This window comes from Lupinus angustifolius, chromosome LG13 (genome assembly GCF_001865875.1).
Source record: "Lupinus angustifolius cultivar Tanjil chromosome LG13, LupAngTanjil_v1.0, whole genome shotgun sequence".
Classification (NCBI taxonomy): Eukaryota; Viridiplantae; Streptophyta; class Magnoliopsida; order Fabales; family Fabaceae; genus Lupinus; species Lupinus angustifolius.
Genome location: NC_032021.1, coordinates 9,041,220 through 9,054,893, shown reverse-complemented (window position 1 = coordinate 9,054,893; position 13,674 = coordinate 9,041,220). Strand labels below are relative to the sequence as shown.

At 32.7% G+C, this 13,674-nt stretch overlaps 1 protein-coding gene and 1 long non-coding RNA gene across 9 annotated transcripts; both read right to left on the bottom strand.

Annotated features, from left to right (window-relative positions):
• Positions 305 to 2,211, bottom strand: LOC109325064. Of its 3 annotated transcripts, none has more exons than XR_002105070.1 (4): positions 1,739 to 2,211; positions 1,213 to 1,299; positions 915 to 987; positions 307 to 610 (listed from the first exon to the last, which is right to left on the bottom strand). It is a non-coding gene; the product is annotated as an uncharacterized LOC109325064 (long non-coding RNA). The 3 variants fall into 3 exon arrangements; XR_002105071.1 differs by having other exon boundaries at positions 312 to 459; XR_002105069.1 differs by having other exon boundaries at positions 305 to 987.
• Positions 7,116 to 13,465, bottom strand: LOC109325677 (SPX domain-containing membrane protein At4g22990-like). 6 transcript variants are annotated; one of them, XM_019558175.1, is made up of 12 exons: positions 13,321 to 13,464; positions 13,047 to 13,160; positions 12,650 to 12,829; positions 11,861 to 12,172; positions 11,641 to 11,748; positions 11,040 to 11,494; positions 10,384 to 10,685; positions 9,380 to 9,555; positions 8,277 to 8,467; positions 7,886 to 8,019; positions 7,418 to 7,656; positions 7,116 to 7,343 (listed from the first exon to the last, which is right to left on the bottom strand). In XM_019558175.1, the coding sequence occupies exons 3-11, from the start codon at positions 12,821 to 12,823 to the stop codon at positions 7,418 to 7,420; spliced, it is 2,091 nt and encodes a 696-aa protein (XP_019413720.1). In that variant the 5' UTR covers positions 12,824 to 12,829; positions 13,047 to 13,160; positions 13,321 to 13,464; the 3' UTR covers positions 7,116 to 7,343. The 6 variants fall into 6 exon arrangements, with proteins under 6 accessions (XP_019413720.1, XP_019413723.1, XP_019413719.1 ...); XM_019558178.1 differs by having other exon boundaries at positions 7,116 to 7,656; positions 9,380 to 9,552; positions 13,321 to 13,465; XM_019558174.1 differs by having other exon boundaries at positions 7,116 to 7,656.

Here is a 13,674-nt window from a genome sequence, read left to right as displayed (position 1 = left end):
GAAACTTATACCTTCAGTTTTTTTCGTCACTATAGGTTGATATGATTTTCTTATACCTATGGTTTATTTCCATTAGTATAATTGACGATATTAAGAGTCATATCTATACCCACAGTTCCATTTCAATCTATTTTAGTGATTGATCTTAACATGAAATCATAATATGAATTTGTAATGGAAAATAAATATGTGAACACATCGTTATATTTAAAATTAAAAAGTCATACGATCTAATGAAGTACATGAGTTAAATATGTCGATCTAAAAGTAACATAACTACATATATCATATACATAAAAAGTCTTATAATCCTAAAAGTTAGACATAAAAAGTCTTATAATCCTAAAAATTATACAATTTGGATGTCTATCTAAATACAAATTGTGTTTCTAAAAGAAAATCAAAATGATTCATTTCCTAGTTTGTTGCATCAAAAAGAAATTATTTGCTAACCTTCACCTGTAAAGAGTAAAAAAGACACCAGCGAATGAATAAAATAAGCTGATGAAAAATTATATTAATAAAAATTGTTATACCATTTTTATTATCTTCATTACAATCGGAATTTGGAGAACCAAAAGAAATTGGGGGTAGTAGAAGAATTTTGAACCTATTGAAAGAGAAAGCAAAAAAAATACAAAGTAAATTATTGTAACATAAAATGAAGTACCATCACTAGCAATCATGGTGAGTTAATGATGAAGTTCATAGATTTCCATCATTACAAATACCAACATGAACCAACTTGTTTACATTCAGGAAATACCATGGATGATGTAAATATAAGAAAAATAACACACAAATTACAAATAGAGATGATAAAGCATGATGATTTAAGACATGAAGAAAAGATCATTGTGAACCTACATCTCCTAAAGTATAGCAGATAGAAGCAAAAGGAATTGAGATGATACCTGTAACATTGATATAACATTGATAGGTCATGTAAGATGATATCTTTTTCTATTGTTTGGTCTCATAGAATTTCTGCAACAATGCAAACAAGTTAAAATTAAGCTCCACTTAACAATAATCCAACAGCAGCAAAAGTTTTCAATGTTTTATCTGAAAACATAGGAATCCAGAATTGGTTAAACAATAGACAATAGTCAAATATTATCTATCATCATCGATTACAAGGTTAACTGGCTAAAATTACTAAAAGCATCAAACAGACAAACACAATAAAAGAATACAAAAAATGAGTTTAACCTTTGGACAGAAGCGAATATCAAGAGTCTCCACAATAGAGCATTTTGATATAGCAGCTTCAAGAGCTTCCTCATCAATATTGCAAGACTACAAACCCAAAATTCCAAACCACAAAATATTAATAAAACAAATTGATGAAGTATGATTATCAATAATAAACCATAATCAATTTCAAATATTGATAAATGCAAAGATATAAATAGATTGAAACAATAATTGTGAGATCAATAACACAACAAACATTCATGTCTTACACATACTGCATTCCTGGTGGAAAACAAAACAAATCCCAAACTGGAACATTTTCCATAAAAATAAGACTTTTGTGATCCATTAGAGTTTAGATGAAGCTTTAAATTAGTGGCTTAAAAAAGTGAAGCAAACACAGGGCATCAATATTCAAATTATTATGACTACAATAACAACCAAACCTTAGTCACACAAGGTAGGGTCAGCTACATGGATTGAATGACAAATTATTATGACTGGACCACAAATTAAAATTAATAGGGGAGATTAATAATACCTGAAGGAATAGACTCAACAATCTCGGACTCAATAACTTCAACATTTCCAAAGAGGAACAATTGTTGAGTACAGAATGAGAAGACGATTAGAGACGTCGCGTCTCGCCTGTCTCTGCTCCCCACCGTTGGATCGAGGGAGAAAGTGTTTGCCGTCTCGCATCCTAACGTTTCTATCCACCATACCCCCGACATCCAAGACGATTTACAAACCCACCATCATAGCGGAATAAGCACCACCATCGTGAACCACCATAGCCGCCGCTGGAGAAGAAGAGCTCACCGCGAGCCGACGCCGAGAAGAACTTCGAAAACGAGACATGGGCTCGGAATTGCGTCATCACCGAGACGTTTTGAACGACTAGCTTCGACCATGGATGCACTAGAGTCGTTGTTGGAGAGAAGGAGAGGATGAGACCTTTAGGGATTTCCATCCTCTTTTCAATTTCCTTTCTTTTGGATCTGAGGATGAAGAACCTCTTACACCCTTCTTCTTTTGGCTTTCTATCTTTTTCCATTCCTTTATTTCTTTTTTGTTTTATTTCTTTTTTTTTTTCCTCCTTTTTTATCTTTTATTCAGTGTTGTGAAACCCGAGCCGGACGTGGTAGAGGTCCCGTATTAGGTTTAACCAGTTTAAATGGTTAAACCATCCGGTCTGACCGGATAATTTCGTACATAATTAATAATTTTTATTTATAAATATATAGTAAAACTTTATATAATTAATAATTATGTATAATTATATTGAAATAATACTTCTTTATCTTTTTTTGGACCGTAGTAAAGCAAAATATTAGAACATTGTCCCATTTTTATTTTATTTTTAAGTGAGTCGTCCGGTTTACTTCCCGGGTTAATCCGGTTTAACCGGGTTTAACATGGTCGGACCAGATTTTTTCCGGTTCAAAGCGATCCAACTCTCATTCGGTTAAGACGGCAAATCAGAGCCATTTTTAAGTCCAGTTAGCGGTCAGACCGGTCGGACCGTCCGATCCGTTCTAACAACACTTCTTTTATTACATGTATAATTTATACCATATAATCATTAATACTTGATAAAGGCCTATTACCTAAGTTGCTAATTCCTATTAAATAAGGAGTGAAGATCTATCTTCATAAATTATTTTAGGTTACCTCCCATACAAATTTATTTGTAAAAAATTCTAAGTGACTAAAAAATAGATTAATAATGTAACAAAAAATTTGGCTCCTTAATCAAAAGATAAAATTCAATTAATTTTAAAAAATATCTTTCAGATTTGATGCGGTGTAGACATTAGTTTCTGCACAGCTTCATCTTTTCTCTAAGCGGATAAGATTCTAATTACTTTTTTAAAAAAACAAAGAATTTCAAATTATATTTTGACCAACCTATTTTCGAACCATAACTACATAATCTTGATTTCCCTATTACATCTAGAGATACGTAGGAGCAAGATAAACTCTTGTCAGACACAAATATAAAAAAATAAAATATTTTGCTTTAATAATTGTATTTTTAATGAATAATTTTAAAGGGTATTAAATTTCATGTTATTAGCAAAGGTATCGTTTTATTACGTGCGAACTAGGTGCTAATATCTTCCTCGATCTGTAATCGACTCCCAAACTCAGATCTCTATTTAAAAACCAAATTATCCATATCGTACTTCTTACATTAAGTCGAGAACCAGTTGCGATCACTTGTACTATATCACTACAGAATACCTCATAATATATTATGTCACTAATGCATATAGTTATCAACCTACACATACATAGCTATATTACACCTATACCTACAGTTCATTTAATGTCCATAGGTATATTATATCTATACATACAGTTTTATTCGTTGTTACTAATACATATAGTTACCAACTTAGACATTTGTAGTTATATTACATCTATATCTACAGTTTATTTAACATCCATATATATATATATACCTACAATTTTATTCATTGTCACTAATACATATAGTTACCCACCTTGACATTTGTAGCTGTATTACACATATAGCTATTGTATATTTAACGTCCATAGGTATATATATCTATACCTACGGTTGTGTTCATTGTCACTAATATATATAGTTACCTATCTAGGCATCTGTAGTTATATTACATATATACCTACAATTTATTTAACCCCGTATGTATATTATATCTATACCTATGACTTTATTCTCTATCAGTGTAAATGTCCATAGATATATGGCAAAAAATTTATAGTGACTTAAGTTTCAAGGTTTTGATTATAGATATTTGGTACTTTGCTAAATGGTATTAAGATTTTTAGAGCCAGAGTTAATTGTTATATAAGATTGAGAAGTAAAAAAATCAACCTTGGGAGTTATTTCATACAACAACTACTAAATCTTTATTCAATTTCATCTAGATTCCTTATGGGGATTTCTATCGGTCTCCTCCATACATATCCAAACAGTCTAAGGTATGATTCAATTATCTTTTTCATAATAGAAGCTACTCCAATGTTCTCCCTCATGCATTCATTTCTAACATTAGCTTGTCTAGTGTGTCCACTAACTCAACACAACATTCTCATCTATGTTACATGAAGTCTATTCTTTTGATGATATTTTATTATCCAACGTTCAGTCTCATATTGCATTGTAGGTCATAGTTGTGTAGTAAAACTTCCCTTTAAGCTTGAGTGGTGTCTTTTCATCACAAATATACGAAGCACTCCACCATTTCATCCAACTCGCTTGAATCTTATAGTTCACATCTCTATCAATTTCCTCATTGTCTTGTATGATTGCCAAGATACCTAAACCTAGTGCTTGTGGTATGATATGATATATAATCTTTACCTCCAGAGAAGGTTTTTTCTCTCTTTCTAAACTTACTCTCCATCTTTCTAAAGTCTGTTACTACATTTTTAACTTCTCATTTAATTCTTCTCTCGAGTTCTCCACTAAGCTAATATCATTTGCAAAGAACGTACATGTGGCACTAGTTCTTCGATAAGCTTAGTGAGCATATCCAAGATTAAAGTAAACAAGTATGGGCTCAATGTTGACCCTCGATGTAGTCATGGGAAAATCTTCTGAGACCTTGTCTTATGTTCTCACGCTACTCTTGGCCCCATCGTACATATCCTTGATTGCTCCAATATTGGCAATGCGAACACCTTTCTTTTCTGGAACATTTAAAAAACTTCTCTACGCACCTTATCATATGCTTTCTCCAAATCAATGAAGACCATACGTCAGTCCCTTTGGCTCCTTCGATATATTTCCATCAATCGTAGTAGCAAGTATATAGCATCCATGATCGACCTCCCGAACATAAAACTAAATTGATTCTCAATGATATTAGTCTATTGTCTCAACCTCCGCTCAATTATGCACTTTCATAGCCTTATAGTATGGCTCGTGAACGTAAACTCTCTACAGTTTGCACATTTATGTATGTCGCATTATTCTTATAAATAGGGATTAAGATGCTTCTCCTCCACTCGTCTGAAATCTTCTTAGACGTCATGATCTTATTAAATTACTTTGTGAATCATCTAATGCATTGCTCTCCAAGAACCTTTCATGTCTCAATAAGTATATTATCGAAAAGCAAGGAATTATGCCCTTCATTGAAAAGCTTGTGAAAATATTTCTTCCATCATTCATTCATATATTTGTCCTTCACCAAGACTTTTACATCTTCGTCTTTAACGCATTTTACTTGGTCCAAGTCTCTTGTCTTCCTTTCCCTGCTCTTTTCAAACCTGTAAACATTATTTTCCCCTCTCTTGGTACCTATAGATTTGTATAACACATCATATGTTTTATATTTAGCTTTGCCTACACTTTCTTGCTCCCTTTCTTAGCTACCTTGTATTTTTTCAAACATTCATAATTTTTATACAAAGACCGTGATTTATAACATTCTCTTTTCTGATTAATTTTATCTTGGACATTTTTTTTATCACCATCGTGATTCTTTACCCTTTAGTCCAAAGCCTCTAGATTCGCCTAGTATCTCCTTTGCTATCTTCTTAATTCCATTGGTTATCTCCTTCCACATATCTTAGAACTTCCTTGTACTCGGGGGTTGAAACAGGACAGACCAAACTTTACATTAAATAGACTGAGCCTATATAGTATATAGGAGTTTGGGTCTGACTTATTAACTTGTTTAAAAAAATCAAAACATAATTAAATGTATGTTCCCATGTTTAAATGCTGTTATATTCTATAATCTTGAAATAAACATTATATTTACATTTAAATAGGCTAATAAGTCTACTTTTAACTAGAATCTTCTAACCCTAATAATTAAATTACATTTTTTTATATATTTTTATATTAAAATTACATATAATAACATTACTTATATTAAAATTGTATAATATGAACATTATTACATAATATAACTAAATAGATTGATTTGTTTGGCTTAATAGGCCTTTTGGATAGTCTAAAGTCTAGCCTACTAAATTAAGTAGGCATTTCAAAAAGTTTGACATATTCACGAAAAAATCTTACCTATTCATAAAAAAAGTTTGACTTGACATAATTTGCTATAGGCCAGGTAATAGGTTCCAAATAGGTAGTCTGGCATGTTTTCACCTTACTTGTACCTCCCAAAATCTTTTTTTCAAAACTATATGATTGAAGCTCCTACATTTTCTCCCTTCAATTTCCACAATTTACTCTTTGGCACTCAATGTTGTCCTCTTCTCCGCACTCTACTCTTAACTTTTACATCATAATCAAAACTCTATGTTAGTTCGTTAAGCTCTCTTTGAGTATGACGGTGCAATTCATGGAAAACATTCTATCTGATTTTTTTTCCAGAAAGAAATTGATTTAAGAACGTGCAACTTAGCCAATTATTTTCCCTTCTTAAAACACATTCATATCCTCTAATGTACCTCCTTATATATCCACTAAGATTAAGATCACCTCCATGAAAAATCTTTTCCTATAAGATTTATATCCTTTAAGAAAATAAAAATCATCAAGTAAAGAAGGAATGATGATTTAATCTAATTCCTCAATTGAGGAGGTTTCCTTAAATCATTCAGCTTTATAGCAAAGTCTTCTCTAAAGATAGAAACAGTTTGTCCATAATCCCATGATAGCATGTCAAATATTTAAAACATTAAACAAAATTGAAAAGAGTTCAATACCTATACACTATTAATATAAAAAAATTATATACAATCATTGCATCATCCATTATTTATTTTAATTATTTTTTTTTGAAGAATCAATGATGATTAGATATAAATGATAGATGATAATAACAATGTATAAAACTCATCACTTTCGGTACACACATTTTTTTTCTTAGTTGAAAAATGAAAATTTAAGATCATATACATGTTGACTTTTATTTTCCAAGAATTTTGTTTACTCCATGGTCTCTACTTAATCATGTCTGCTATATATCACCAACAGTATAAAACATAATTTACCTAAATAAAAAATAATACATGCTTTTTAGTCTAATTGTGAACTTTCCTTAAATCATTACACTTTATGGCAAAGACTTCCTAAATATACAAACAACTTGTCTAATATTGGCATGATTGCCTGCTTATTTTTCCAACTATATGGATTCACAGAAGACTTCACTGATAAAAAATATGGAAAACAGAAAAGGATGAGAACCAAAAGGTGAGGAAACTGAGGTTTTGTTGAATAGCATTCTCTTCTTTCCCTCAAGGATAGAAATCAATATAAGGAATTGTAGGTATAGCAGGTTGCTAAGATGGATGATATAGCAATGAAGAGTGAAGGAATCAGGGTGACATTAAGGAGCCTACTCTCACCTAAATACCCAGCCACGGTAATAGTTGCATCAGCAATCACTCTTGCAATTGTCCCTGCCTCGGTTGAGAGGAGACCGCCGTTATAGGTTCCACGAGAAAGCCTCGACGACATGACGCGTGAGAGGAGCGACAAGTTGACACCTGGTAGTCATGATGTTTATGCAAATCAATTACTCTATCGTCACGAAAAAAAATTGAGAACATCAAAGATATTGGGGAGTATAAACAGAAAGATCGCGGGAAAAATAACCGCATGCTTTTTATTGGTCATGATATTGTTCCTGATGCTGAATTCTAAAGGTGTTTTATCACTTTAGTTCCACTTATAATTTTGACATAAGCATAAACAGTGAAGCAAAGTATGACTTACCTTCAAGTACTTCTGCCGAAACAAACAAAAGGAGACCCGAACAGATGTATTGTGGCTCAGAGTATGGGAAAATTATATTGAAGCTCAGGACAACACCTATGCAAACCATAAGTTCTGATGCCAACAGAATTTGCCTAAAACATATCAACAAAAAATCATGTCTCAGATGCATATCGAAAATGTTTCAACAATTTTAAGGTTCAAAATGGATTTCAAAAGGACAAAAAAGTGTGGATATTAATCTCTATAGGGTTTCTACTTTTTGATTCTCTTTATTAAGCATATAAACATGCAAAATGTATTATGGTGCATGTTTCTGGAAATCGAACTACATCATGAATTAGCTTATAGGTGGCAATCAAAAGAAACATGGGTTTTTAGTAGACATTACCTGTCCTCAAACATGTTGCTTATATAGCTTCCAACAACAATGTTTACTGGAAGAACTGTCAAGCCGAGGCAAGCAAGAAAAATTGAAACTGTGCTTGTTGTCCAGTTGAAGTAGTAGGTTGTGATAACACTAGATTCTGATAATAATATCTCCATCACATATTTGAGCATGAAATAGATCAATAACTGAACCTGAAGATGTTAAATAAATTGGTTCAGGTAAAACAGCAAACTTTACAATGTTTTATCTAATCATCACCTCCCATTGGGACTCGGAAAATTATAACATCAATTAAAGAGCATCAGAAGAAATCTTAAATTATCCAAGTTCGATGAGAAAAAGGCAATCAACAACTCAAGATATATTTGATGTCTAAATCATCTTATATTACAGGAAAAAAGTGTGCATAGTACAAAATTAGCTGGCACTTTTAATGGTAACTGGTAAACCAAACATGCTAAAGGTGTTTATAGACTCAGGTGTGTACTTTTTTTGGGTGGATGGGGGATCAGTTTCCACCCCATGGTCCTACATAAGCAAGTAACCGTAAATGGACTGAAATTTTCAGTATGCTACTCATAATCCAGTAACCATTTAAATAATATGTAAAAGAATGTTTCATGTATCTCTATTAGCCAGTGAAAAGAGACTAGAAATCAACAAATCATCTATAATCCTGACGTCTCTTCAGTTTGTTATGCTCAGATTTGATCTTCTGCGAAAACTGGAGAAGATTGTTACCTATTTTATAGCCCATACAGAATCTAGTTATATGATGTCCACTATCACCTCACTCACTTATTATGTTCCAAACTTCACAAGAGTATCTTAAATAGTATAGACATATATGCACCTAGTTCACAAGTTTCGTGGTCGTCAGAAACTATAGGGTCATATGAAAATCAGTTTAGTTACTATTTAATTTCTCGATATATAATTTTCAACAACTAAAAATTCTGTCATACTATGTGCCACTTTCACATAAATAAATAAGTTTTCCATCAAAACATTAACAATGACTTGAAAAACTTATGCATCTAATGAAATCATCATTGTTTGATAGATATCCAATTTCATGCAGGTCACAGTAACTGCTAACAAACCTTTACAGAAGGTGTAAGGAGTCTGTATGCTGATCGAAATGAATTAGCTGGTTTACGAGATTCCTCTGGAGCTTCTTCGCTTTCATCACAATCTTGGTCAGCATCTTCATCTACCTTATCTTCTGATGTAATCAGCAATGGTTGGTTTAGGCCTTTTTCAAGTGCACTATTTTCTTCTACACAGGGCAAAGAGTATGTCATTTTGTATTACTTGTGTTGAGGCTTAAAAGAATGACAAATGTCTAATATTAGAAGAAAATGCATGTAGTTATGGCATAATGTAAGGAATATATGTAGCCATAGATGATTTTGCAAGGAAATCATATAATGAAACCAAAACTCTGATCCAGTGACCAAAACAGTATGCATCAATCTACTCAAGTCTTATGAAACTAGCATGAAAACTCAAAATAGACCGGATGCATTTTCGAACCATTTAAAAAGAAAAGTATCCAGATGTCTATCATTGATTGTTATGAATGTGTATCAAAGGCCATTGGATAGTCATATTAATGGAAAACAGCTATTAATTCTGTTAGTGTCCTAGTGGTTAACTGCTCGAAAAGATTAACCGCTCGAGTAGCTAGCGGATCCGTCCTCATAAATAAAATCACCTGCAGGTCATTTTCAATAAAAATCCAAAAACAAAATTCTAAAGATTAGGATAGAGGTCATTGGTCTAAGTGATAGAAATGGTTTTCTTTTTTGATGTAGTTGTAAGTCCCAATGACCTAATTCTTTTTTGTATAGCTACATTTTCTCTCTTTTATGAATAAGAATTTAATATTTTCTAACTATGGACTACTTTCATTTATTTCGAAGATGGTCAAATAGAAAGAAATAGGCAAGTGATGAATGGACTCAAAATATTTAGAAGTTCACATCAGTATTTGGACACGACAGTGAAATAAAGGTCTGATGTAGATTAACGATCTTGCAACTTGCAAGGACATAATAAAAGGTTTAAACTAAAAGAAAAAATGGATGCAGTATAAATTCAGTACCATCATTTGATTGAGTTGGCGTACGATTCTCTTCACTATCATGAGAAGGTTCCTTAAAATTGATACACAGCCATATTAGATATACGACCCAAGCAACAGCCATAACCCACCCAGGCAAGGTATCTTGATTAAATGTAAGCTTCCAAATTTTAAATTTAGTCTGCAGTACACCAGCTAATGCAGGACCACAAGCCATTCCAAGAGCGCTGGCACTAACAAAACCTGCTGAAGCTTGCATGCGGATTCTTAGAGGTACACAATCACTGATATAACGCCGGTTAACAGCTCTGGCAGAACCAAACCTGCAATTATAATCAGCCAAAAAGATCTTAGTGTGACTAGTACCTCGTAACATTCCTAGCATGATCGTAAACAGTAATATACTGAAGAACATAATTTGCATGCACCAAGAAAATCATGGTATGCAAAGATTCTTATTTAAAAAACAACTTTTAATCTGCTTTAAAATCAATTAGAATTAGCTTTTACTAGCAGCTAATTTTTGAGGTGTTTCCGGATCACTGAAAATGTTAATATGATGATGAGACTGATTGTGATGCAATAATACTTAGCTAAAGTTTAAAGATTAAAGGCATAAGATAATTCTCTGCTCATCAACTAATGACAGAAAGAATAAGAAACAGAAGACAGCTTACCCACAGAGAAGGCGACCAATTAAGAGAACCCATATTGAATTAACATCATATGCCAATGCATATAAGATGTTTCCGAGAAAAAGAACTATGCTACTGAATACAAGAGGTCTGAAGTACGATTTATTTGACCATGCACTAAAATACACAGAGGAAAACACCTGCGCAACAGCCATTGCCCCAATAACAATACCACAAACTGTTGGTGCGGCCCCAAGGCTCATAGAGTAATCATCTGCTGTAGGGACAATAATATATGTATTGATCATATACAAAAATGTGTTTGCCAAGTTTAGGAGAAGGGACATAAATTGGTAGCTTTCGTCATCAACATGTTCCTCGGAAGGGGTAGGCAACTCTTCTTGCATAATGAGTGCATGTTTCCCCAAAAAGTTAAGGAAGTTTGTTGAGTTAGTTAACCTATCAACAGCTGCTCTTATTGAATCAACGACTGGATCCTGCGTATAAGACCAAGTAATTATCACGGCAAATCACCAGCAACCTTATGCTGCTCCCTAGCCAGCTATGCTAAAGCAAGCCTGGGAATGTTAAGAAAGAACATGACAAAACAAAATAAGTGTGTGGAGCTAAATGCAAAAGAAACCTGAAGAGGAAGAGTAGGCTGATCATAAATTGATAAGTAACTACTCCCTTGACGGTCCTGAAGTTCATGAAGATTGCGAGATAAGGCTCCCACAACAGCTCCGAGTCCCTGTAAATTCAATACGTCAGTTACTGCACATTCATTAGATAATATTCTCTTTTTCTGTATTTAATGCTGGGAATGTCTGAATGAAGAATTGTGTTTGAACTAAACATATTACCACATGCTTAAACACTTGTTGCAGCTGAGAGTAAGGATGATTTGCACGTGTTTTAACATAGTAATCAGTAAATCTATAGCCAAACCGTTTATCAAACTTCTTCAATATCTTACGCAAACCAATAGCATTGATCTCTACAAAAGAGAGAAGCTTTAATAGATCTTGTCCAACTGCTCTATAAGCTTCTCGTAGTTCAGATATTTTATGTATTTCAGGCTCCTCCTGAAGAGCATTGTGCTGTTCTCCAAGCTTTTCTATTCTGCTTGCCAAAAGCCCTTGTTCCTCCAACAAGAAAAGGACAATCTTCTCAATCTGAATTGTAACAAGAGGAAAGTGATTGATACAAACGTAACAAGATTGAAAATTCCTAACAATATCTGTCAAAAAATTTATAGGAAGAGAAATATTATGAAGAAAGAGGATAGACATCCTCAGAACCAAAGCAAATAGAAAGACCTTAAACCTCATGCGACAAAGCATGCCAATCCCTTTCTGCATGTCTAACATAGAAACAAAAATAAAAAGACCATGAACAAAACACCAAAGGGAAGCCAAATGAATAACCCTAGGGTCAAAAAAGAGTTGTTGAAGATTCCAGCATTCTTTTCCAACCAAATACTCCATAGAAAAGACAAGGTTATGACTTATGATTCGTTCTACTCAGAAAATTGCATTTACTCTTTAAGCAGAATCTAATTTTAGCATTCAAATTTCAAAGTAACAACAATAACATATCTTCATATAGTATATATTGCACAGACATGCATTCAACAAAGATAACTACAAAACCTGATTATCCAGCATTCGTGAGAAATCCTTGAGTACGTGACGCCGATCTTGTGTTCCAAGTTCAATTTGTTGAGCATATTGCCTTACTCGTTTCTTCATGAGTTTGTAGTTTATGTAATATCCTTGCCATTCTTGAATTTGTCTGTCTTTCAACTTTTTCCCAAAGGCAACCATCTTTGTCTGTAATGACAAAAGGTTATATTCAAGAATGTGAAGTGAAACAACTTACAATGAAAAACAAAATCTAACTTATTCATCATAAGAAATTAAGTTCTCATAACTAATTTTAATGTAAAAAAGCACAACATGGTGTGAATCTAACATCCAAATTATGATTTTTTTTCTCCCTTTCCAATTACAAAAAACAAGCTTGATGAGAGTTTACAATAGTACTTACATATTGCTAAATGATTAAGGAGTAGCTGGTAAATCGAAATTAAACCTTAGAAGCCAAATACTTTGATCCTTAACCAGCTGAAGCAATAACCCAAGTTGGCTCCAATGAATGAATCTACATAACAAGTTACAACCTTCATATTCATACCTCAATAATCTGTTACCTTAATTATTACTAAATAAACAAACTTGGCAGAAAAAACATGCATAATACATAAATTAAAACAAAACCCATTTCAAGTATTTAAATTTGAGATTGAATCAAACATTCATACCGGCTTGTGGTTGTTTCAAGCTCAGGAACAGAAAACACCGAACTTTTTTTTGTTCTTCCCCTTTTTGCTATTTTTCTGGAGTACTCTTAGCAACATAACATAACACAACAAACAGAACAGAAGAACATCAATTAGATTTATAATAAAAAGTATAATAATTTTATATGAAGGCGCTTAAGATGTCAAAAAAGTAATAATAGTAATAAAAGACTTACCAAAGTGAATTTCCCAAAGTTAAGTGAATGAGAAAAGAATGTAGGCAATTACAAAATTTTATAATACATCATTACGTCATGTTATGTATGTTTAATTATTACAGTATTAAATCTATACACTATCAATAAAGATGTATAT

Bases quoted from the DNA above. Each gene is read 5' to 3' on its own strand.
- LOC109325677 (XM_019558174.1), bottom strand. From the start codon at position 12,823: ATGGTTGCCTTTGGGAAAAAGTTGAAAGACAGACAAATTCAAGAATGG. The intron at 8,468-9,379 runs GTTTGTTAGCAG...TAACATCTTCAG, and splicing joins TCCTTACACCTTCTGTAAAG to GTTCAGTTATTGATCTATTT. The intron at 8,020-8,276 runs GTAATGTCTACT...GATATGTTTTAG, and splicing joins AGCAACATGTTTGAGGACAG to GCAAATTCTGTTGGCATCAG.